The sequence below is a fragment of the Mixophyes fleayi genome, chromosome 12 (assembly GCF_038048845.1).
Source record: "Mixophyes fleayi isolate aMixFle1 chromosome 12, aMixFle1.hap1, whole genome shotgun sequence".
Classification (NCBI taxonomy): Eukaryota; Metazoa; Chordata; class Amphibia; order Anura; family Limnodynastidae; genus Mixophyes; species Mixophyes fleayi.
In genome coordinates this window covers 74,293,953-74,320,984 of record NC_134413.1, presented here as the reverse complement: position 1 = coordinate 74,320,984, position 27,032 = coordinate 74,293,953, and the positions used below count along the sequence as shown (strand labels likewise).

The following is a 27,032-nucleotide window of genomic DNA, read 5'->3' as shown; positions in this document are numbered from 1 at the left end:
CTATATCTGAGATTATTAATCCCGTAGCCTTTAGATTGAGTCTGCCTCCCTCTTTACGTATACCCAATGTCTTCCATGTCTCCTTGTTAAAACCGATGGTAACCAACAGATTCTCCACCTCATCCAGAACTCCTCCTCCTGCTGTGGATCGGGATCAAGTTGAATACGAGATTAAAACTATCCTAGATTCTCGTAAAGTTCAAGGTGCCATACAGTTCTTGGTGGATTGGAAGGGTTACGGTCCTGAGGAGCGCTCATGGGTAAGAGCCATTGACCTACATGCTCCCCGTCTACTTAGATCCTTCCATAAAAAATTTCCTTTGAAACCCTATTAGGTGTTCGGAGTCCACCTTTATGGCAGGGGGTACTGTTACGGACTTACCTTATCCCCGCCGCTCCGTCCAGCCGCACTTCCGCATTCAGGACCATGTGACCGCACCCGGAGGCGGTCACATGACCACAACCTAGAGGCGGGGATTTTGAATCCCCGTCTGTATAAAAACCTCACTCTGACACTCGCTGAGTGTCAGAGCAACACTTACCTGTTCCTGGCTCCTGCTCTTCGTAGATTGCAGTGTCTTCCTGTTTCCAGTGTCTCCTGTGTGCTGATCTCTGCCTGTTTGACTTCCCTGGCTCTCTAATCCCTGTGTACCGACCCGGCTTGCTGACCATTCTCCTATTCTTGTGACCCGTGTACCGAACCTGGCTTGTTGACTCCGAGTTGCCTTCTGATTCTGCCTGACTCCAGTCCTGTGTACCGAACCGGCTTGTTGACTCCGCTACCACCGCTTCACTCCGCTGTACTACATCTTGAGGCGAACCTGGGGACCGCGACCTGCGACTCCTGGCAGCGAAGCCCACCCCGCCTTGCGGCGGTTCTTGGTGAACACCGGGGAGATCGTTAGACTCCGCACCTCAGGTAAGCCAGCGCTAATCAAGATTAGTAATATAGTATCCAGAATCTGTTACAAAAGTTTGTAGACCAGAGGAGAGTCTTATTGTGGGAGGGAGAGAATTCCATAGATTTGGTGCAGCCCGAAAAAAGTCCTGTAAATGGAAATGGGAGGATGTAATGAGGGTGGATGAGAGACGCAGATCTTGTGTAGAACGGAGTTGCCGAGTTGGGAGATATTTTGAGACAAGAGAGGAGATGTATGTTGGTGCAGCTTTGTTGATGGCCTTATAGGTTAGTAAAAGTATTTTTTAACAGAGACATGACAACATGACAGCTAGAATCTGATTGGTTGCTATAGGCAACATCTCCACTTTTTCAAACCCGCAGTTTAGTAAATATACCCCTTGGGGTCATTCAGGAATGAATAGAGTAGGAGTAAAGCTATATTTCCTCTGGTGTGATGTCGCTTGTTTACACCTTTTGCAGGTTTTTATCCCAACGTACATTAATTCATGGGGCAAATATTTGCCCTGGGTGGTGGAAGGATATGGGTGTTATCCATATATTTTTTTAAAGTGATAGCAGGTTGGACAGCTGTGACGTTTAAAGTTCTACACCTATATGTACTTCCAAAGAGCAGAGGGTAAGAGTGCACCTTTATGTTAATTCTACTGTCCGTCCATAAAAATGATACTACTCTGTGCTACCGTATGACGCCCTATGGTGTTGAGGATTAATATATACAGATCTGTGATACCATATTTTGCCTTTTCATGTCTCGCAGGACTATTAGCGTGTAGCATATGGGACTTTGACTGCAGGGAGGGTGCTGTGAGGCGGAGATATAGGAGCGATTAAGATATCTGTGAATTGGTTAGTGTGTGGATCAGGTGGAGATAGGAAGGATTCTTAAGGGACCAAGATGCTTGGAACATCAGCTTTATCTAGAATGCTAGCTAGCTGTTATATATAGCTGTTTATTTGTTACGGTATGACTGGGATAGACTGGTTCAGAAAACCTTTGGATGGCGTGTCTGACTATGACTAAGCAGATAACCCCAGTAACGTTCAGGTTTTTTTTTATACAGCAGAGCTCAGTGGCTCCCTGGACGCCCTGAAGATGCCTTGTTGGACAATCTCCACTGGTGTTGACCAAGGACACAGCAAGAGTCTTCATAGCAGCAAACATGGAAAATTCAGCTACAGATTGTTAAGTGGGAAGGGACCAGTGGATGCAAGTGTTATCAATCATCTTCCTGTTCCAAGAGAAAAGCCAAATGGTCCGCTGAGGCCACAGCCAAAGAGTACAGTTACCACAAGTCCCATTACTTTACTTTGGAGTCCTTGAATCATCACTGGAGTCAAGTAATTGCTCTGAGTTATCCAGTTCTCTTATCGCAGTCCTCCTCCAAGAAGCAGAGATGGCACTGGCAGGATGGCTTGTTCTTGCAGAGGAGCTCCAAGGGCACGTCTGTGGGTCCTTGTCTTAGTTTGGGTCCTTGTCCTAGTTTCTGAAGTGCCACCACCTGTTCCATCTGCTGTCCAGCCTGTAAAACTAACAGGGACAGTGACTACAATTGCCTCCATTCCTGGGATGATGGAGCTTAAACGGATAATACTGAATGTGATGTGTTTTCTGTTAGAGAGATCGTCTTCTTTCTCTGTTATGGATCCATCTGTGTCGCATTCTCCTGGCGAATATTCTAGCATAAGAGTTGTGCCTGTATTGGTTGAAAATACAGTATGTCGGTCAAGCGTTTAAGGATTCATATTTCTGTGTGTTCCCTCTTCTCATCTGTCAGAGGAGATGAGGGAAAAAATTGGAAATATGAGTACATGTATATTTGGAACCTAATTTATCTTGATCAGATGACAGACAATAGGGAGAAACATTATGAGCATGATGGGAACAGAAAGTCCAAGTGAGTAAGACCTTTGGGAATTTGCTGCATGAATTCTGTCTTGTCATGCACTGTTGGAAAGACATTTACTGAGAAGTGCTACCAGATGTTTATATATTTAGATATTATATACTGTGCGTATAAGGTGCACAGCCGTTCAAAATGTTTGCTCTACAACATAATGTTTCTGAGGTGCTCATCATGCCATCTGGGTATTGTATGACCAATGTATGAACCTTATGATGTCTCACAGACCAGCACCCTTCTTCCCATCACTTGCCTCAAAGGCAGAGCATATGTCAGGAGCGTCATAGTGCTGGCTGCTCCCAGGAGAGAACCACTTGACTGGAGTAGCAATCACCATGTCTGGTCAAGCCACTTAGTCCTGAGAAGACTGGTAGTGAGGGACAAAGCTGCAGTCGATTGGCTTGAGAAGGTATAAGCCAGATGGACAAAGCTGCAGTCGATGGGTTTGAGAAGGTAGAAGCCAGATGGACAAAGCTACAGTCGATGGGTTTGAGAAGGTAGAAGCCAGATGGATAAAGCTGCAGTCGATGGGTTTGAGAAGGTAGAAGCCAGATGGATAAAGCCGCAGACGATGGGTTTGAGAATGTAGAAGCCAGATGGATAAAGCTGCAGTCGATGGGTTTGAGAAGGTAGAAGCCAGATGAACAAAGTTAAAGTCGATGGGTTTTGAGAAGCTGGAAGCCAGATGGACAAAGCTGCAGTCGATGGGTTTGAGAAGGTAGAAGCCAGATGGATAAAGCTGCAGTCGATGGGTTTGAGAAGGTAGAAGGCAGATGGATAAAGCCGCAGACGATGGGTTTGAGAAGGTAGAAGCCAGATGGATAAAGCTGCAGATGATGGGTTTGAGAAGGTAGAAGCCAGATGGATAAAGCTGCAGTCGATGGGTTTGAGAAGGTAGAAGCCAGATGAACAAAGCTAAATTCGATGGGTTTTGAGAAGCTGGAAGCCAGATGAACAAAGCTAAATTCGATGGGTTTTGAGAAGCTGGAAGCCAGATGAACAAAGCTAAATTCGATGGGTTTTGAGAAGCTGAAAGCCAGATGGACAAAGTTGCAGTTGATAGGTTTGAGAAGCTGAAAGCCAGATGGACAAAGCTGCAGCCGATAGGTTTGAGAAGGTAGAAGCCAGATGGACAAAGCTGCAGATGATGGGTTTGAGAAGGTAGAAGCCAGATGGGACAAAGCTAAAGTTGATGAACAGGCAAACAGAATAAGACTCTGATGCACCAACAGAGAACACAAATCCAAACTTTGCTCATGCAAAGCTTAGTAGGAGTGAGGGCCTTAAAACGACTGCATATTGGTGAGGTCTCTTAGTCATGACTTTACCTTTATCAGAAGTGCTGATTGCAGTAAGTGATAAAGAATGTTGCAGTTGTCAGTGTTGATGGTGCACAGCCACCTGTTATCTGTAGCTGAGCTTTCAAGCACTTTAGCATGGGCCACTAGCACTTCTATGGAACTTGCAAGTTCCGGCATAAACTCTCCACCTGTGGAGGTGCTGACTCAGCACTTAAGTGCTTTAGAAGGACTGATCTTAGATATTGGATCGGAATTTAACCTGCACTGCAGGGAACAGGAAGCTTCAGAGATCACAGGCGATGGTTAGGGAGCAATTATTATTAAAATATTAAAGAAAAACACATGTACATAAACAGCATTATATGTTATACATAACTTATATACAATGTTTGTTTTAACTACATTTATAAACATTATTGTTTCCATAAATAAATGAAACACAACGTTACTGCATAAAATGTTTATTATAAGAATAAAGCATTTTCCTAAATGCCTTTGTCCCATTAAAACTAGGCTCAGCAGACTATTAGGAACATTTTAAAGGAAAAAAAATCAGGTAGCCCAGTGATCGTGCCAAAGGCAGCCCACTATTTGACCGGACTGGGGGGAACAGATGCCCCCTGACCCTCAGCCCAGCCTGCCCCTGCAAAGGTGGACGATGTCTTCCCGGGGTCTCGGTGGTGGCAGACTTTAATGGGCACTACCAGGGCAACAGTTTCAGGGCTCTAATAACCCATCAATAACCCTTTTCCAATCCAAAGATGTGTAAGGAAAATCTGAGACAGGTAACTGTGCAGACAAATAGCTTCTTATTGGTCTGTGTGTCTCACCCACTTCCCCCCAGGATGCATGGGCATCGCTGATTCTATGCTGAGGATGCACGTGCAGCCTGGCAGAGGGTAGGTGGCAAGTATCCTCTCAGTGGCACCGATATGAGACATAAACATTACACCATTACTAAGAAATTGTCTGTTCTGAGCTAACATTTAATGTGTAACTCTTTACTACATACATTCTACAGGACCTACCTTGGACGTCTATAGAAACTGCATCTTCAAATTGGCCCTGCCATGAACTACCGCGAATTTCTTTATTACATTTGTATTTCCCAGCTGTTCTCACGACTACATTTCCGATATGTAATACAGGATCAGGACCCCAGTCCCGTATGACACCATTATCCTTGTAAAATATTGTGTGTCCTGAAGAGTATCCAGGACGATGGTGACATCGTATAATCAGGTTGTCACCTTCATAAACCCTGGGAGGTGTCTGCAGGATGCCCAAACCTGAAACACAAAGGGATATAAGATGTGATTTACAGAAGGTAACACTCACCGACCTCTACACAGAGGAGCAAAACTATTTGTTGCAGTTTGGAATCTGTCAGACTTTGGTTGTATTAGTGATGGTCTCAGAGATTTCATACACAGGGAATTAACCAATCTGTGAATTTTTAAAAAATAATCTTTTAAAATGTTATCTTACAATAATAAATATTATTAAATCATTTTCTCTGTATTAAAGAGAAATAAAATAACCATGATAGATACAAATGAACTATAGGTCCAATATATCTCACATTTCTATCATCCCAACCACAGCAACGTCACCCATCTCTAGTCCTCTAGTCGTCCTGCTGAAGGTCCTGTGTTGGGATCTTCTGGCTGTGGAAACAGATGGGACAATTCCTGGTTCTGCTACTTAGATACACTTACCTGTATATTATTAAATATGTCCTCGAAAGGTAATTTGTGAGTAACAAAGGTGATAAACCCTGCATGTATTTCTATGAGAGATTGGGGTGATTCATTAAAGCATAAGTGTCCTGAGCCAGGCCCAGTTCTAGGGTAAGGCCGCTGAAGCACTTGCCCTACGTCCCAAGGCGTTAAAGGCCCATTTAGCATGTTAATTGTTAGAAGGGCTTCCTTTTGTTATTCTTCGGAAAATAATGGTTTGGAGTGATGGAGAGAGGTGATTTGGAGGGGGTGGGATTGCAGGGGTCTGCATACACTTTTCTTCTCGGTACCCAGAATTTCTTGAGACAACCCTGTACTGATCTGGTTTTGCATCCAACAATGAATTAAGTTGAGAAAAATGTAGCTTATTTTATCCAAAACACAGAAACTGAGGTCAGGGCCATTACAAGCTCTGGGGGCGTTCTAGGCGAGACGCACCTCCCCCGCTTGGCAGTGACACTCACTCCACCCTTACTGCTTCTTGGCAAGTAGGAGGTGGAGCGGCATGGTCAGCTCCTCAGATAGGGGGTGTGGCTCTTGGCTATGACATTATAGGAGCAGCGGCCACTTCACATGTAAGAGCTGCTGGTTGCTCCTTCATGTCAGCTGCCAGCATTCCGTGTTTTAGGAGCCCCCTAACCATTAGCGCCCTAGACAATCATCCAGGTTTGCCTAATGGCAGCGCCGGCCCTGGCTGAGGTAGTTCTGCATGAAACTTAAAGTACTGACCCCCAAGCAGTTGTCTATCTGTTTCCCTCATAAAATAATGGAGAGCGCTGAAGATAGAGAAAGCTCTTGATAAATGTAACACCTTTAATAGCGATTGCACTTACGCCAGTTGAATCAGACATATTAATGAATAAACGAGCCAGCGACCAGAACATCGCGCCCTCCTCTGCTACTGGTCTCTGGTTACTCCTTCTACAGGCACAACGGAGACCCTTCTAACAACGCTAAGCACATGGTGCTTTAAATAAAAGCTCTACTGAAGACATCATTGAATTGATTATCACACAATGATGGTAAATGACATAAAGCTGGTAAGTAATCTGCCCCTTCTGATTGGATAACCGCAGGTCCACTCAAATTGTGTCCAATCACAAGGGTTAGATTACCTCCGTGTCCACCATTATATAACTCCTTGCAAAGTTCATCCAGGCAGCTGGGGCCATCCATTTAATTCCTTATTTATGGTAACAGTGGGATCCCAACATAAGTGTTATATGGGCGTCAGACTCTAATTATATTGAGAAGTTCTCTGGAGGTGGAGAACCCCTTTAATTATGCTACAAACACATACAGTATACTGTCTTTATGGATTCCTTATTCTGCTCTCTAGGGACACAGATTTCTCCTGGAAACTTTTCATTGCCTGGGTGGTGGGGAACAGCCCCCTTGATCGCACGTTATGGACTAACTGGTGGGAGAATGACATTCCTGGACTTAGGGTTGGTCTATTTATGGACATCCATGGACTCGTCAAGAAAACTTATTTTTGCATCTTACACGGCTCAGGTGACTGTTCATATCTTAAAAAACACCATTTCTTCAGTATTAAAGTGGATGAGTGAAACATTCTCATTACATCTGTAATCAGGATAAAACTATTAGATGTACTCACCATCACTGACATCCAGTCTGACAGAGTCACTTCTACCACTAGTACTGGTCTCACAGCAGTAATTCCCACTGTGTGATATATGTGCATAAGGAATTTTAATGGATGGATTTATCCCTTCATATATCTTATGAGTATCTCTGTACCAGTAATATGTCAGATCTCCTTGTACAGTAGACCCCACATCACATGTCAGTGTCATAGACTCTCCTGTGAATATCTTGTTCCAGTCTGGAGTGAAGTTCACCACAGGTCTATCCGCAGCTCCTGTAATACATCACATTATACAGGGAGATCAGTGAGATATACACACAATACTTTACTATTCACCATACCTCCTATCGTGAGGCACCATACATACCATCATGAGTCACCATACCTCCCATCATGAGTCACCATACCTCCCATCATGAGTCACCATACCTCCCATCATGAGTCACCATACCTCCCATCATGAGTCACCATACCTCCCATCATGAGTCACCATACCTCCCATCATCAGTCACCATAGCTCCCATCATGAGTCACCATACCTCCCATCATCAGTCACCATACCTCCCATCATGAGTCACCATACCTCCTATCGTGAGGCACCATACATCCCATCATGAGTCACCATACCTCCCATCATGAGTCACCATACCTCCCATCATGAGTCACCATACCTCCCATCATCAGTCACCATAGCTGCCATCATGAGTCACCATACCTCCCATCATCAGTCACCATACCTCCCATCATGAGTCACCATACCTCCCATCATGAGTCACCATACCTCCCATCATCAGTCACCATACCTCCCATCATCAGTCACCATACCTCCCATCATCAGTCACCATACCTCCCATCATCAGTCACCATAGCTGCCATCATGAGTCACCATACCTCCCATCATCAGTCACCATACCTCCCATCATGAGTCACCATACCTCCCATCATGAGTCACCATACCTCCCATCATCAGTCACCATACCTCCCATCATCAGTCACCATACCTCCCATCATGAGTCACCATACCTGCCATCATGAGTCACCATACCTCCCATCATCAGTCACCATACCTCCCATCATGAGTCACCATACCTACCATCATGAGTCACCATACCTCCCATCAGTGCAGATCATAATATTGGGACAGTATGTGGCCACCCCCAGATACACCCAGCTACGGCCAACCATAGACTGATCTGCCCCAACCGTGCCCTTATTTACTGAAACCACACCCCTAAATTATTTATCCCCTCCTACCCTCTTGGTCTGCAGCAAATTGAGACTGTCCTGTGAAAATCTGGGCTATTGGGGAGACTCATTCAACCATTTATTTTCTATTGGCCACTATACACTATACTAGATCTAGGGCCTGATTCATTAAGGATCTTAACTTGAGAAACTTGTTATTTCAGTCTCCTGGACAAAACCATGTTACAATGCAAGGGGTGCAAATTAGTATTCTGTTTTGCACATAAAGTTAAATACTGACTGTTTTTTCATGTAGCACATGAAAAACACCCCCTATCTATCATAACACCTCCCCCTCCCCCTCCAACACTCCACTGCTCTATCTTACACCCACAGAATAACCTCAGGCTGTAGGGGTGTGTTGACTGTCTGCTGTGTCTTAGGATATTCAGACATAGGAATACAATACACATTTCCTAATTAAGGTGCTTAAATCAGACACAGAAAACCACCAGGTCTGGCTTGTGAATACACTGCTAAACATTGTCTCGTTTGCCTACAGATGTAGCTAAAAGTACAATATTACCGTTTCTCATTTCTAGCCTGTATCGTGTGGGTAACTAGCAATGTAAATAGCAGAGCCAACTATACACAATCTATATAAATGGTTACGGCATATTGTAATGATGACTATTCACTCCATTGTGTTTTAAACATAACACTTGCCTGACTAGTTAATAATAGAGAAGGGGACACTACCCCTAGCTACATCTCCTGTTGTTTAGGTAAACAAAGATAGCCTCTGTTAAACAATAGTCTGGTCTACCTGATAATATAATTATTGATGTATTGTTTCTGCAGACCTAGAATACACACAGTCATAAGTGAACTATAGGAAGCCCTCGGACTAACATGCTTACCTCACCTACAGTGTTATAGATAATATGACACAATCTCATATAGTACCAATCTTAAAGCTAATATTCAAACACAGAATGGGGGTGAGCACAGACATGCTATGGTAATGAAAACACACATACGGAATACACAGTCATAATGTGTGCTAGGGCAAACACTCTAGGGGAACATGGGAATAAAAAGTACATGTCCAACGGTTTCGTGACAGGGGGTATTAATGTTATATGGGGTGGCGGATGGGTGTATTAACGTTATCTTGGGGTGTAGTAGCATCCAAGGTAGAAGTCAGCCCTTCAGAGGAGGGATGAGCAGGGCACTAGAGAAAGAGTGTCAGAGCCCAAACAAGTGAAGTGTCACCTCCACAGAGGAGGGATGAGATGTAGTTGGAAGTACACAGAAAATGAGTGTGTCAGGACTGCAGAGGAGAGAAGATGCCCTGGATGTGGGACATTTTTTACACTGTCAGCACTAAGTGAGGGCCCTATTTTCACAGGGAGGAATGTGAGGAGGGTCCCACATCAGTATCTTGCCTAGGGCCCCATGAGGTTTTATCCAGTTACGATAAAATCATTTGAAGCATATTGGTTGTGTTAGTGGTATGAACAAAGCTTAGAACAATCTGTCATTGTACATAGTATGGGAAATTCTATGCTTCCTCCACTTGAGAGAGAACATAGGGACACACTGTGCTATATGTGAATAGAGTCCTTCATAGCACATAAAAGTACATCAGAAATTCATTAGCAGTTTTAATATGTTTATTATATTTTGACCAGTGCCCCATTTAACAAAATTTGTCCTAGTCATTCCATTTTAAATAAAAAGTATAAAGTTTTATTTAATAATAAATCATATATTACCTTTTAGTAACAAAAATAATTTAATAATATTCACAAAACATGAGATCACAGTCTGTATGTCTGTCCTACAGAAAATAGACAAAGACAAGACATTGCATACGTGGTAATGGATGACAGTGTTTCTGGGGTGATGAGGGTCCCATTCAGAATGTTCCTCTGGTGCCCAGTCATCTCTAGTTACACCCCTGTATACATCATGTTATTGAATATGCTCTTATTATGTTACACAGCAGAGATACAATTATCTATTGGAAATCAGACAAGACACTGATTACAGATCACTATACTTACAGAGGAAGAAGATGAAGGTCTCTGTGTACATGGTGACCGGCTGGAGAATGCAGATAAAGATCTCACGGACTGGTATAAAGCAGAAGATAAGATCTGAATGTATCTTCCTGTACATTACAAGAACAAGGAAGGAGTATGGCGCAACCATTCTAATAATATGACCGCAGCTGTGTAGATAAAGGCTTTTTCTCTCATGCAGACTCCATTCATTATACTATAAAAGTTGCACATTATAATATGAGCTGGTCTGTAATATTAGATATCAGTAGGCAGCCAACTCAGAAGGCCAGTTGGAGTATATGCCTGCAGTTTGCGCTGATTTTCTATGTTCTCTCTATGGCCTCTTCTCAAATGGTGTCATGTAGAGATACAAGTGAAGCAAACAAAGGAGTACATCTCCACCTTGGCAAAACCATGTTGCACCGCCGGGGTGCAAAACTAAAATATGCGGACAGATTTAGAGTAGGGAGAGACATGTTCTACTGCAACTGTCATTGTGGTGTATAAATAAAGTGTGCTGCATGTAAAGGCAGCCAGGATTTTCAATGCATGCAAAAAAAAAAAATTGCCCCCCCCCCTTGCATCGCAACATGGTTTATTCAGGAGCAAATCTCCTCCTTTAGCCTCTTGCTTCTGACTATAAATGTGGCCCAGAGGTCACACAGCCATTACTGTACTCAAAACTAACAGGTTCTCTTTAAAGCTGAAGTTGATGGGTTGGAGTTTGCAGCATCGTGATGGGCGAAGGAAGAATCATGATGGATGAAGCTGGAGTGGATGGGGTGGAGAAGGTAGACTCATGATGGATGAAGCTGAAGTGGATGGGGTGGAGAAGGTAGAATCATGAGGGATGAAGCTGAAGTGGATGGGTTGGAGAAGATAGAATCATGAGGGATGAAGCTGAAGTGGATGGGTTGGAGAAGGTAGAATCATGAGGGATGAAGATGAAGTGGATGGGGTGGAGAAGGTAGAATCATGATAGATGAAGCTGAAGTGGATGGGTTGGAGAAGGTAAAATCATGAGGGATGAAGCTGAAGTGAGAATGGGTTGGAAAAGGTAGAATCATGAGAGATGAAGCTGAAGTGGATGGGTTGGAGAAGGTAGAATCATGAGGGATGAAGATGAAGTGGATGGGGTAGAGAAGGTAGAATCATGATGGATGAAGCTGAAGTGGAGGGGGTGGAGAAGGTAGAATCATGAGGGATAAAGCTGAAGTGGATGGGTTGGAGAAGGTAGAATCATGAGGGATGAAGCTGAAGTCAACGGAGAGACAAGCATAATAATACTCTTTGAATCACCAACAGAGAAACTCAATTCCAAACTTTGCTCATGCAAAGCTGGTAGGAGTGAGGGCCTTATAACGGCTGCATACAGGTGAGGTATTTTAGTCCTGATAGACTTGACCTTTAGCAGATGTGCTGAGTCTGCAGCGTCAGTGTTGACGGTACATTGCCACCTGTTGTCCATAGTTGGCTTTGTGGTGGATCCTCACACTCATTAATCCCCCTGAAAGGCCAATAACGTTGGGTATTAGTTCCTTTACTAGTTATTTGGGTGAATATATTAATGTATTCTTACAACCCGACAATACAAGTATATATAATATATTCTAGGCACAAACCTTTATAGGAATAATAGTTTTACAGAGGCAGACAAATGTACAAAGCTGAATAGGGAATCAATCCTATATCTGAATGTGTTTATCAACAACATGTACGCCTTATAAAAGAAATTCAAATAGAAAAAATGAAACCATCTATAGAACTGTGCCTATAATTATTATTTATAGGGCTCCACAAATTTCGTAGCGCCAGATAATCGTACAAATACAGATAGGACATAACTAATACAGTAAGCAAATCACAAATACATGAGGCAGTTTCTTATAGGATGAGTGTGAGTAAAGCTGTAGGGTACTCAGACAGAATTCAGCAACATATCTGATAGGACAGTAGACCATACTTGCCAACTTTTCCTCGTTGGCTTCAGGGAGATCCCGGGGGAGGTGGGTGTGCTGGGACGGGGCTTGACTAATTGCATCATTTTGGATGATACAATATATGCATCATTAAGCCCCGCCCCCGCCACTTATCTATTGCGGGGGCGAGAACCTGGAGGTTGCCCTGCTCTCCCAGCAGCCCGGGAGGTCTCCCAGACGTGCGGGAGACTCCCGGACATTTCGAGAGAGTAGTCAACTATGCGTTAAAGAACATCAGCTAATGAATCTCTAGAGACTGAAGTGTCTTTTACATTTCTGTCTCCATTACTGAAGTAATGTTGTCTTACCTGTCAGTCTTTGATTAAATGTTGGTCTCCATGAAAATGGCCACCTCCATAGGCATCAAATTCAATACATGGACATAGGACACAATTTCTGAACTGTGTCATCATGCCACAGATGGGGAAGCCAACCACGTCTTGTACTGGCTCAGCATCAGGGAGAATGCCAGACTCTTCAGGGAGTGAGGGAGATCACCCCTATTTCAGGGAGTCTCCCTGGCATTCAGGGAGAGTTGGCGAGTATGCCATCTCTAAGTGCAGGGGCCTGGTCATTTGTTTCCCCTACAGGACCTGTCTGGCTGGAAACTAATAAATACATACATATACTCCTTAAGTTGAATTATTATCACTTCTTGTGATAGGACTTCCTGCGCATAGTAGACTTTTAACTGGAATATCTTTCTCCAACTACTGGGAGTACAAAAAAATGTTCTGATGTTTGACCACTAGATGGCAATATACCTCTGCAGAGTTATTGGATAGGTCAATTTATAGTTTGACCAGTAGATGGCAGAACACACACAAATTTGCTTAACTACTTATTTTTTATTTTTGTATGTAATTAATATGTGTGACAGCATAACACATCTACATATATGAACAATTCAATCTAACACATCACATAACAGAGAAAACATTAAAGGGCAACTTATATGGCAGGAAGTGCTTTATGAGGCAGCTGTTTCAGGCAGTAAGTTTCAAGGAGAAGAGAAAGACGTATGAAATAAATTGCATAGATGACAAAATAATTTTCAACATTACTGATCAATCTAATAAACATGACATCAACACTAGTAGTGCACACCACATAAAACAATAGGTGTATTTAAAGGGAATCGATTATTATTTTATTTCATCCAATCCCCCTAGACTAACCAATAATAGAGGGGCCACCGTTGACTTCCTCACTGGCATAAAAATGTCACCTAAAGTCTGAAGTTTCAAGGTCCCGGGATCCAGTTAGATGATCTCATCCGATGTTGCTGCCAGGACCAAATAGGGAGGCGCAATGTATAATAATACAAAATGAAAACATTTCTTTATTATAGACAAGTTATAGGACTCAGTATCTCCAGATAATCATGAAATCACATTATTCTGGTATTTTGAGATGAGTGATGGTCATAGTAGATTCTCCTTAATACAGTGTCTTAGTGTAAAGACAGAATTGGGGGTGTGCACTTGATTTCCTTTATTAATAAATGTAACAAACTATAGTAAAACATAATCCGAACAATCAATGTTTTCCTTATCATAAGTAAGGCAGGCAGGTTTTATTATAAAATGACACAACATTGTTGGCATCCAAGGGCAGAGCTTATTTTGACAAATTAAAACTCTTATATGGAAACCACATGCCATGATGTCCAGTGTAGTAACTCCAATATTTATATCAGTTGTCCCAATATCCAGTATAGAAGCTCCAATGTCCAATATATGAGTCTCACACAGGCCTAATGAACCAATCGGGCCGATGAGGCTGCAGCCTATGGCTCTGAATCCAGGGGGCATCACTGGATTTCCCACCGGTATGTTTTTTTTAGTCCCTGCGCCGGAGCTGCCTGAACTCATTCACCGTTCACGATTACAAGACGGGCCATCTGGCAGCAAATACGATTGCTGGTAGCTACCTATCAGTGTGAGTTTCAGTTCTTAGTCTGGTCTTGTTAGATAAGGATTACCACATCTTGTAAGACTGTACTAAGATCTGTGGCGCATACTGACAGGCAGCTAACAGCAATCAGATGTGTTGGCCGGCTGCCTGTCATGTATAAAGACGAGGACAGCTATGCCTGAATGTCACTGGGTGAATCTGGATGTCTGGGGGTGGCTGAGGAGGAAGTTAGTGAAATGGTTGAGGGGAGATTTAAAAAATAGAGTAGTTTGTGGGGGGAGGAGCGGGGTTGAGCTCTGTATTGTATGGCGGTTACAAGGACGCTCTCAGCGATCACTATAATCCGCTTAACGGGTGACATCTAACCTTTACAGTGTTACTGACAGAGTTAATATACCACTATGAAATAAAGACACAGAGACTTTGTTTTGGCTAAATGAAAGGTCAGTAATTTATTGAAATGTTCAATATATTAAGAAGAGGTGGCCAATATAAGCAGACCAATGCGCTATCAAATCCGCCCCACTAGATTGGGTACGGCTGGGGCGCGCCCGCCTAAGCGGAGCCCCATCACCCCGAAGTGGTATTCTCCCCAAGTGCTCACTCCCTTTAGGGGAGAGTGCCTACTGCGTCATGAATGTGACCCAATTGTCTGCTGACTGGGCTGCTTACCGCCAAAGCTGGGTCCCGTTAGGAACCCAAGTCCGCCACCAACTGACCTCTCATAGCCAAAACACTGAAAATCTGCTCTACGAAACACGCCAATCCTGTCTCTGCCAAATGCACCCCATCAGGTCTATATAAATTTGTGACACCTGCTCTGATGCCCGGGAAGCAGATAAACTCGCCCCCTATTTCCGAGAATATTCTCCTCGCCGCCCTGTTAACCTTCCCGCGTGCCTTTCCAATACGGGCTGGCCTGTCTGCTCCTTTCCAGCTAATTCTAGGGATGATGTCCGACCATGTGAGGCGTACTGTTGGCTAATGTAGTTTAATCGCTCCAATCCTTACTATGAGCTCTATACCTTTCCACTTACCCAAATCATTGTCCCCGAGGTGGATTCTAATCACCGATGGGCGTCCAAACCTGACCTCGCTATCCCTTAGAACCTTCAATGGCGACTCCCACAAAGCCCCCTGCGACCTATCCACCTCACTGAACTTGCCTGGGGGGATCTGGCCGACTTATGAGCGGACCCACTTATACCGGCCCAAAAGACGAATGAATGGGCCACCAACCAAATATTCTTGCCATCCTGCCGGGAACGTGCAAGATGGATTGATATGTGTGTCAACCAGAGACGAAATACACACTTAATACTAGCGGAAAGGCACACCACTGTTTGTGCGAGATAGGGTGACCCACTTGCGGAGGTAAAACCAGAAACCCCGGGTGCCAACAGCCAATCAGGCCCCCGGAGAAAAGAAAATGGCGAAACCCTCCGCGCCTCCTTTCAACAAGGTAAACAACCCATGTCATGGGTCAACCTCCTGAAATAGCAGCGATACGCTAAAGTTCAATAGGTGGACGAACATATTTCCTAAAACACTTTCAGTTCCACCTTCCCACCACCATAATAGATGGTTCTGAATCGCTTACTTCAGCCGCCACTGTAGCTGCTCCTACTCTGAAGGAATGAGCCCCTAACCTGCGGCACTAAGCCAAGCTTCGCAGCGCACTACTTAAAGACAGCTGAACAATAAGTACCTTGCAATGGGGGACCCATCTCGGTGTCTAAGCCAATTACCACCAGGGGAGGGGGGGGCATGACCGAATACAACCTAGCAAGTTCCATTGGACAAACTACCAAACTACAGTGTTCCTGCTGCGATGCAAAGTACTCCACCGCTCTCTCCCCAGCGGATCTGTCTTTGATCTATGTATTTACACGCCATGCTATCGCTCTTACCACAACATTCTTGTGACATAACCCTGACCCGATCCACCAGTTCACTTATTCTGAATGTTCCGAAAAAAGGCCATAGCAACCGACAACCTAAACAAAGCAGCCTCAAAAGCATCGCTAGCTACCGCCGGGATGATGTTCACAAGACCAGCCAACCATCTCTGTCAATGGGCCTACGTCTGACTTCCAACGCAGGAGGAATTCTAGCTCAACCCCTAATGCCCTGCGAGCCAAAACCTGCTTGGCAACATCCTGACCACCGTGCACTACAGAAAGAAGTAATGACCTGCCAAAGCCGACACCAAATAGGGCTTCGATTTACCCACATGAAAACAATGCCACACAAAAAACAGTATACGCTGCTGATCAGGCTTATTTTCTGTCTCCCTTGATGAACAGGACCCTCCCCAGGACTGCCAAGCCAACTGATATTTCTACAAGGTACCCGTTGCTATCGTATGTTTTACAAGGTCCACTGTACCGCCTTACAATCTGCCAGACAAAGCCAGGGCATAAAACACCAATCACATTAGCCCCAGGGGCTAGCGGACGGATAGACTGCACTACCCCAAAATTATCACAACTGGAAACTATTCTTATCGCCGTGGCGATTAAACCACGATTCCATTGCTACAACAATTGGGAACAGCTCCAGAAACCAGACATTCCTCATGAAACCTTCTTGACGCCACAAAAGGGGCCAATCAGCGGCACGTTACTCCCTGTCCAGGTAAGCCTCAAACCCATATGAGCCAGCCGCATCCGTAAACAAGTGCAGCTCCACATTATTGGCGTCAGGCAACATCCACAAACCCCATTGAAGTTAACCAAAACAAACGCCACATGACCAGATCGTCCCTAATCTCCTAGGATATCCTCACCAGATAACAAGCTTAAAACACCAACTGTAGCTCTCTCCAACTTCCTGCCAAAAAACCCTACCCATGGGGATAACGCGACAAGCAAAGTTAAGTAGACCAAGCGAGAATGGAACGTGCTTTAACTGAGCCTTACTCTTGCCCTGCAACGAGACAATGACACCCTTCGACTTAGCCACTCTCTCCCTGGGCCACCTACAGCACCCTGCTCTAGTGTCCATTCCACTACCCAGGTATGACAATCTCTCTGACGGACCTTCCGATTCGTCTGCCGCCACAGGAACTCCCATAGTTCTAACCTTGACTGAGCGGAAAACGACAATTCCCGACACACCGTGGACCCACTTGGCCCAATGACAAGAAATCATCCAGGTAATGGGCCACCTTTTGATGCCCCGTCCCCGTAACAACACACCAATGGGTAAAATTACTGAAACACTCAAAATTTGTGCAAGACATTGAACCTCCCATAGACAGATTCATCCACATAATAGCCATCTGGCAACCGAACACCCATGTTTTTACACGAAGATGCAAGCAAAGGCGGAACCTAAATGCTGACTCATCATCCAGCTCTGCCAGCAACGCCCCGGCCCCACCGAGCACTCAGATTCTGCAAACACGTCACTCACGGACATACAATGTGGGTTAAACAGATGCTGTATCAGCCTAAACTTCCACCTTCTTCTTTGGTACTAAGCCCACCGGGGAAATGACCAAGCCCTGAACCGGGGAGGGGGGGAGGGGGTAGGAGAGGGACCGCACATTCTGCACAACTCGTCCTCTTTATTCACTTTCTCCTGCCCAACCAAAGGCAACTCTAGAGCTCATTTTAGGTTCATGGTAGACCACACATGTACAGATCCACTTACCAGCAATTTATACCCATGCTTAACACCAACCCTTAAAAACTCAGAATCCGGTCTATTGGGGTAACAACCTAGCCGTTTATCCAGCTCAGACAATGCAATAGAAGAAAAGGCCTTAACTCGCAGGAGCACTTGCGGTGGGTCTATCCGTGGCACCTGGGCCGCTCCTCCTAGGACATACCCTTCTGGGATGCCCTCCTCCATACGCGGCACAGGCATGCTTAAGCCTACAGGCCGCTCCTCTGCCACCCTGACTCTCGTTATATGCAACACATCTCCCTCGAAAGGGCCGGGCCAAACTGTTTGGGAGTTGCCATAACCTTACACCAAATCCATCCTTAATAAACCATCTTGTTTCTTGTGAAATGCCTCGTCCTAATGTCTCCACATGTTACCTCTGGAGCCGGTATACATCCCCTGTATCAAGATAATGCGCTTTATAATGTTCATGTGCCCCTCCGGCCTACTCATCGAATAACAGGCTGCAGACACCAGGAAACCCTCCAAAGAATTGGCAAAACTCCCATCAACCTCCTTACCCACGCCAGAGCGTGACATTGCTGCTGCCAAATCGTCCTTAGCCTTGTTGGTAATGGCAAACATATATACAACTCGGCCCGTGCGTATCTGTCACGCACCCTGCTCCAAACAATTGGCAAAACTCCATCAACCTCCTTACCCACGCCAGAGCGTGACATTGCTGCTGCCAAATCGTCCTTAGCCTTGTTGGTAATGGCAAACATATATACAAACCGGCCTGTGCGTATCTGTCACGCACCCTGCTCCAAACAATTGGCAAAACTCCATCAACCTCCTTACCCACGCCAGAGCGTGACATTGCTGCTGCCAAATCAGCCTTAGCCTTGTTGGTAATGGCAAACATATATACAAACCGGCCCGTGCGTATCTGTCACGCACCCTGTTTCTCATGTCCCGCGGGACTGCTGTGTTGGAACAGCGCACCACATCATCACCCGTCAACCTGTTACTGAGGCTGTTATTCACCACCACCGCTCCCCGGCGGGTACCACTCAACTTCCTCTCCAGCAGCCTTATCCACCTTGTGTCCAAACTCCTGGACCTTGCTGGAACCTCACTCTCAAAGGAAGAAGAGCCGGACTCAGAGCTCATGCCCGACATCCCACTGGCATGCTCACCGACTGGCTCGCGGCCACCACCGTTTGCTCCTGGTGATGTTCCTGCCGCGGCCGCATAAGAAGCGCGCCACGACCCCCGTCCCGATGACGTATGCGTTTGGAACCTGCAGAGGAGGAAACAGAAAGAGAGCTCCCTGGACCGGGAGCAGAGGACCCTGCAAGCACTGACGGATCTGTATTATGCGTTAATAATCTGGGTTCAGGAACCGAACCTGCGCCGGCTTGCTCAGTTGGGGGAACTAAATTTAGTGCGAGGGGTGACCCGAGAACCCGTCAGAGAGGACGTCTGACCCTGCAATGCGCCGGGCCCTCCGGCAACCAACTGCACGTTCTGGGAACCTGATGCCACTAAAGGGGCTAACGCAGATGTCTGCGTGCAATCCGCCCCTGGGAGAGCGGGCGCGACGGAAACTGTGGAAGCAAAGGCACCTGTGGTTAAACCGTAACTGCTGGGACAGGGAGGAATGGAAAATTAAGGAGCATAGATAGAGGGGGTGGGGGGATAGCAGGTAGTAAGGCTGAGGGCTGGGTCCACAATGGGGCAAGGAAAGGGAGGGAGCCCCTGGCTATGCAGAGCCCAGCCCGAGGTGCCGCTCAGCCAGGGGAAGGAGGGATGGACGAAAGCGGGAAAAGGCGTGGGATTAGCACCCTGACCCACAGGCCAAGGGTGGGGGGTGACCTACGAAAGGTGGCCAGGACGTGGCTGGGTGGCCGTGAAGCACGGCGGAGGGAAAGGAAGAGGGGACCATGCGGGGGGCCGGGGTGCCTGGGGGGTTAGCAGCCGAGGGAGGAAATGGTATGGTGCAGGGGGGTAAGGGGGTGCTAAGGGGGGGGCGTACTGGGGGAGGATGGGGGGGAACAACTGCTGTTGGTGCCTCTGGTGGGATGGGGCCCAACTGCTGCTGCAGTGGAAGGGGGGTACCTCCCTGTTGCCCCTTGCTAGGGGCCTCTGACGGCATGCAGGCAGGGAGGGGGGCTGAGATTGGGGGAGGACTTGAGAGGTGGGAGAGGCTGTACCGCTGCCCTGTGTCCCCAAGTCTGGGTTCTGGGACACAGAGGGTACCAGGTTGTTAGCCAGTGAAAGGGGGGGGAACGGTGGCCACACTAATGCTTTTATCCTTTGCTGTTGGTCTATGGGGGGCGCTACGGGGGCCATCTCCTGTGTTTATATGTAATCCAGCAGAGCCTGCAGCGCTTCCCTTCCCAAACCCAGCCTGGTCGGGGGGAGGGGATTGTCAGCGATAAACGCATTGGTGGCAGTGGAGCGGCGGCCGGGCGCTCCTGGCGCGCCCTCCTCTAAAATGGCCACCGCTAATTCAGTTGCCCGCGCCTGTGCGTGATCGCGGCGCCGCGCATGCGCAGATGCTGCCCACGCCTCTCCGTCTCCCCGGCCCTGGAATTGAGGGGGAGGAGGGAATAATGCACAGCGGAGAGCCCTGGGTTTGCGCTCTCCGCTGTGCAGCAACTGCTGTGGGGGTAGTGGCCTCTAAGAGGTGGAGGGGGGGGGGGGTCCTGCCCGCTTGTCTCTGAGCATGGTGACTTATTCTACGGGCTGGCCGGTGAAACAGGGGGGGGGGGAGGAGATAAGGGATGGGAGGAAAGCAAGTAAGGGCAGCAAATCAAGGAGTAAAAAGGGGGAAAAAGTGCAGGATAAAGGGGGCAAAAAAGGGAAAAGGAGCAGGAAGGGAAGGAGGGTCGGGTATAGCAAGAATGGAGGGAAGGAATGCAGCCAAAAGGGGAAGGAAATGTAGATATAAGCTGAGCAGAGAGCAAGGGGGAAACTAGAAGAGACCAGCAATACAATACAATACAATATAATGCCAACAATACAATACAATAACACCACAAATGCAGTGTAAGACTTGAACAAATAGCACAGTAATACTCACCGGGACAGCAGAGAAGGCCAGGTGCTCACCCGAAAACTCACACCAGGACAGCAGAGCAGGTAAGACGAAGGACTCACTCCATAAACTCTCCAGCAGTGAAAGGGGAAGCTGACTGCCAGTACCTGGCCTTATCCTGCTTTCCCCCACTATAATCCTGCCCCCTACCTCCCCACTGATTGGCTGACCCCTGCCCCCCGGTGGAGTTAACTCTTGCTATACTTTTCTTTTCTTTTACCTGCCCCCTCAGTGTTTATGTTACATCGGGCGAATCCCCGCCCTCTGTTATCTGAATGTTAAATATTAGTCGGATGGGGTTGGTAGATGTTTATCTTAAATTATAGTTCTTTCACAACAATTTATCAGATTTTTTTATTGCTATATGGCTGTGCTGTGGGGTAGATTTATCTGGCCATAATGGAGCGTTGTGTTTGAACTCAAGAGCTTAATCGTTCAGGGTTTGTTAACATTTTGCATTATCACAAGAAGCTGCAAGAACAAGCAAGAGGGAGCAGCAGAGACTGTGTAAATGTGGACGCTGGAGAATACTCCTAGATATTCATATTTAGGAGTATTTCTATTAGAGATGGGCGGGTCCGGTTCTCCGAGAACCGAACCCACCCGAACTTTGGGTATCCGAGTACCGAGCTGAGCAGCTCGGTACTCTCCCGCCCATTCCGAATCCAAATCGAGGCCGAACGTCATTGTGACGTCGTCGGATCTCGGGGCTCGGTTCTCGCGATACTTCAACTTTATAAATACACGCCTCCACAGCAATCCATCGCCATTTGACAGAGGGAGAGAGCAGGGTGTAGTCATAGGCTAATTAGAGCAAGGACAGAGAATACAATATTGTTCTTGCAATTGCTCTAACCAATATCGCTAGTGCAGAGAGGAGGATAGAGGTTTATTATTTTTTCTTCATATTTGGCACTCCCCAGCGCTTTTGGGGTGTCCCCCATAATTGTGCATAAATATTTCTGGCTGTCAAAAGTCATATCTGTCAGCAGTATCTACTAAATAATTTGTAGCACTCCTCAGTGCTTTTGGGGTGTCCTCCCTAATTGTGCATTAATATTTCTGGCTGTCAAAAGTCATTTCTGTCAGCAGTATCTACTAAATAATTTTTAGCACTCCTCAGTGCTTTTGGGGTGTCCTCCCTAATTGTGCATTAATATTTCTGGCTGTCAAAAGTCATAACTGTCAGCAGAATCTACTAAATAATTTTTAGCACTCCTCAGTGCTTTTGGGGTGTCCTCCCTAATTGTGCATTAATATTTCTGGCTGTCAAAAGTCATATCTGTCAGCAGTATCTACTAAATAATTTTTAGCACTCCTCAGTGTTTTTGGGGTGTCCTCCCTAATTGTGCATTAATATTTCTGGCTGTCAAAAGTCATTTCTGTCAGCAGTATCTACTAAATAATTTTTAGCACTCCTCAGTGGTTTGCGCTCAGAATGGATTCAAAGCAGTCCACATATGATCTGAATGAGCAACCAGGTTCTGTCACCAGTCCTGATGTTAGTGTTCCCAGTACGTCATCTGGCCAAGGCGATGTCAAACAACAGAGTGTTTTCAAATTAGTGCAAAAAACAAAAACCAAAAAAAAATTTACTGTATTGAAGCGAAAAAGAAGTGTAACTGAGCAAAAGTTAAGTGACGATAAAAAAAAAATTGCAAGCATGCCATTCTACACACGCAGTGGCAAAGAGAGAATGAGGCCTTCACCTTTGGCTATTAGTGGCAGATCCTAAAAAGTTACCCAGCCTACAATTGGTGCACAACTACTGTTACGCGTCAAAGCCGAGCTGCAAGATAACAGTGAGGCATTACAGGAGAATATTTGCTCTGATTCACAAATGACAACAATCCCTGTGGAGAGTCCATCCAACAGTGGGATGTCTAATCGTGAGCATTCTGCTGATGTGTGCCTTAATAGCCCGAGTGTAGCCGGTGATACCCAAATTGAGGATGCCACTTTGGAATTAGAAGAGGATGAGGGGGAGATTTGTGTAGGCGACGAGGGCGCTAATGAGGATGTTGATGAGGATGAGGTTGTTTGTGTAAGTCCTGCACCAGTGGCAGCAGTTCTGGCACGTGACAAGAAAAAGGCCATTGTCATGCTTGGGCATAAAACAAAAAAATCCACTTCTTATGTGTGGAATTATTTCTACCCAAATCCAGACAACAATTGTATAGCCATTTGTAGTGTATGTGAAGCCACAGTCAGTCGAGGGAGGGACCTTAACCATCTTGGAACCTCGTCTATGTTACGTCATTTAACGAGAGTTCATGGCAAAGTGTTGGGAAAAGCTGAAAGTTCTTCCCAAAAGAATACAAGCACTCCCTCATCAGCTAAGACCCTCCGCTCACCGACATACCGACGGCTACAAAATACACCCACCACACCATCCTCATCAATATCCTCAGTAGCGCTCGGAGTTAGCCCGGCATCCCACTTAAGGCTGGATGACCCCAGCACTATTATTGATTCCTCTGAAGAAAGCGTTAGTCCTGCTGCTGCTGTTGCTGCTGCTGGGGATGAATCGTCATCCCAGAGGCAGGTTAATAAAATGAGCAGTCCTACATTTCAGCAATTAACTGTGAAACAATCATTTGCGAGGGGAAGCAAATATGACAGCAGTCACCCAGTCACCAAGCGAATCACAGACGCCATGGCTGCAATGTTAGTGTTAGATCTGCGTCCAATCTCCACAATAAACGCAGCTGGTTTTTCACAGTTAATTGAGGTTTTGTGTCCGCGTTACAGAATTCCATCACGACACCATTTCTCCCGTAAAGCTATTCCACAACTATACTAAAAAGTGTGTAAAAATTAGAGATGGGCGGGTCCGGTTCTCCGAGAACCGAACCCACCCGAACTTTGGGTATCCGAGTACCGAGCTGAGCAGCTCGGTACTCTCCCGCCAATTCCGAATCCAAATCGAGGCCGAACGTCATTGTGACGTCGTCGGATCTCGGGACTCGGTTCTCGCGATACTTCAACTTTATAAATACACGCCTCCACAGCAATCCATCGCCATTTGACAGAGGGAGAGAGCAGGGTGTAGTCATAGGCTAATTAGAGCAGGGACAGAGAAAGAATACAATATTGTTCTTGCAATTGCTCTAACCAAAATCGCTAGTGCAGAGAGGAGGATAGAGGTTTATTATTTTTTCTTCATATTTGGCACTCCCCAGCGCTTTTGGGTTGTCCCCCATAATTGTGCATTAATATTTCTGGCTGTCAAAAGTCATATCTGTCAGCAGTATCTACTCAATAAATGTTAGCACTCCTCAGTGTTTTTGGGGTGTCCTCTCTAATTGTGCATTAATATTTCTGGCTGTCAAAAGTCATATCTGTCAGCAGTATCTACTCAATAATTTTAAGCACTCCTCAGTGTTTTTGGGGTGTCCTCTCTAATTGTGCATTAATATTTCTGGCTGTCAAAAGTCATATCTGTCAGCAGTATCTACTCAATAATTTTAAGCACTCCTCAGTGTTTTTGGGGTGTCCTCTCTAATTGTGCATTAATATTTCTGGCTGTCAAAAGTCATATCTGTCAGCAGTATCTACTCAATAAATTTTAGCACTCCTCTGTGTTTTTGGGGTGTCCTCCCTAATTGTGCATTAATATTTCTGGCTGTCAAAAGTCATATCTGTCAGCAGTATCTACTCAATAATTTTAAGCACTCCTCAGTGTTTTTGGGGTGTCCTCTCTAATTGTGCATTAATATTTCTGGCTGTCAAAAGTCATATCTGTCAGCAGTATCTACTCAATAAATTTTAGCACTCCTCTGTGTTTTTGGGGTGTCCTCCCTAATTGTGCATTAATATTTCTGGCTGTCAAAAGTCATATCTGTCAGCAGTATCTACTCAATAATTTTAAGCACTCCTCAGTGTTTTTGGGGTGTCCTCTCTAATTGTGCATTAATATTTCTGGCTGTCAAAAGTCATATCTGTCAGCAGTATCTACTCAATAAATTTTAGCACTCCTCTGTGTTTTTGGGGTGTCCTCCCTAATTGTGCATTAATATTTCTGGCTGTCAAAAGTCATATCTGTCAGCAGTATCTACTCAATAAATGTTAGCACTCCTCAGTGTTTTTGGGGTGTCCTCTCTAATTGTGCATTAATATTTCTGGCTGTCAAAAGTCATATCTGTCAGCAGTATCTACTCAATAAATTTTAGCACTCCTCTGTGTTTTTGGGGTGTCCTCCCTAATTGTGCATTAATATTTCTGGCTGTCAAAAGTCATATCTGTCAGCAGTATCTACGCAATGGATTCAAAGCAGTCCACATATGATCTAAATGAGCAACCAGGTTCTGTCACCAGTCCTGATGTTAGTGTTCCCAGTACGTCATCTGGCCAAGGCGATGTCAAACAACAGAGTGTTTTCAAATTAGTGCAAAAAACAAAAACCAAAAAAAAATTTACTGTATTGAAGCGAAAACGAAGTGTAACTGAGCAAAAGTTAAGTGACGATAAAAAAAAAATTGCAAGCATGCCATTCTACACACGCAGTGGCAAAGAGAGAATGAGGCCTTCACCTTTGGCTATTAGTGGCAGATCCCAAAAAGTTACCCAGCCTACAATTGGTGCACAACTACTGTTACGCGTCAAAGCTGAGCTGCAAGATACCAGTGAGGCATTACAGGAGAATATTTGCTCTGATTCACAAATGACAACAATCCCTGTGGAGAGTCCATCCAACAGTGGGATGTCTAATCGTGAGCATTCTGCTGATGTGTGCCTTAATAGCCCGAGTGTAGCCGGTGATACCCAAATTGAGGATGCCACTTTGGAATTAGAAGAGGATGAGGGGGAGATTTGTGTAGGCGACGAGGGCGCTAATGAGGATGTTGATGAGGATGAGGTTGTTTGTGTAAGTCCTGCACCAGTGGCAGCAGTTCTGGCACGTGACAAGAAAAAGGCCATTGTCATGCCTGGGCATAAAACAAAAAAATCCACTTCTTATGTGTGGAATTATTTCTACCCAAATCCAGACAACAATTGTATAGCCATTTGTAGTGTATGTGAAGCCACAGTCAGTCGAGGGAGGGACCTTAACCATCTTGGAACCTCGTCTATGTTACGCCATTTAACGAGAGTTCATGGCAAAGTGTTGGGAAAAGCTGAAAGTTCTTCCCAAAAGAATACAAGCACTCCCTCATCAGCTAAGACCCTCCGCTCACCGACATACCGACGGCCACAAAATACACCCACCACACCATCCTCATCAATATCCTCAGTAGCGCTCGGAGTTAGCCCGGCATCCCACTTAAGGCTGGATGACTCCGGCACTATTATTGATTCCTCTGAAGAAAGCGTTAGTCCTGCTGCTGCTGTTGCTGCTGCTGGGGGTGAATCGTCATCCCAGAGGCAGGTGAATAAAATGAGCAGTCCTACATTTCAGCAATTAACTGTGAAACAATCCTTTGCGAGGGGAAGCAAATATGACAGCAGTCACCCAGTCACCAAGCGAATCACAGACGCCATGGCTGCAATGTTAGTGTTAGATCTGCGTCCAATCTCCACCATAAACGCAGCTGGTTTTTCACAGTTAATTGAGGTTTTGTGTCCGCGTTACAGAATTCCATCGCGACACCATTTCTCCCGTAAAGCTATTCCACAACTATACCAAAAAGTGTGTAAAAATGTAGAGATTGCGCTGAAAAATGCCATTCTGCCCACTGTTCACTTAACCACA

At 45.5% G+C, this 27,032-nt stretch overlaps 1 protein-coding gene across 1 annotated transcript in view; it reads right to left on the bottom strand.

Annotated features, from left to right (window-relative positions):
• Positions 1 to 18,498, bottom strand: part of LOC142108371 (Fc receptor-like protein 5) — a 38,789-nt gene extending 20,291 nt beyond the window's left edge. The window contains exons 1-3 of the mRNA XM_075191996.1: positions 18,296 to 18,498; positions 10,730 to 10,836; positions 5,153 to 5,413 (exon numbers count right to left, since the gene is read on the bottom strand). Coding sequence (XP_075048097.1) covers positions 5,153 to 5,413; positions 10,730 to 10,836; positions 18,296 to 18,498 — 571 coding nt within the window. The remainder of the gene's footprint in view (positions 1 to 5,152; positions 5,414 to 10,729; positions 10,837 to 18,295) is intronic.
• Between the last annotated feature and the right edge of the window lie 8,534 nt (positions 18,499 to 27,032).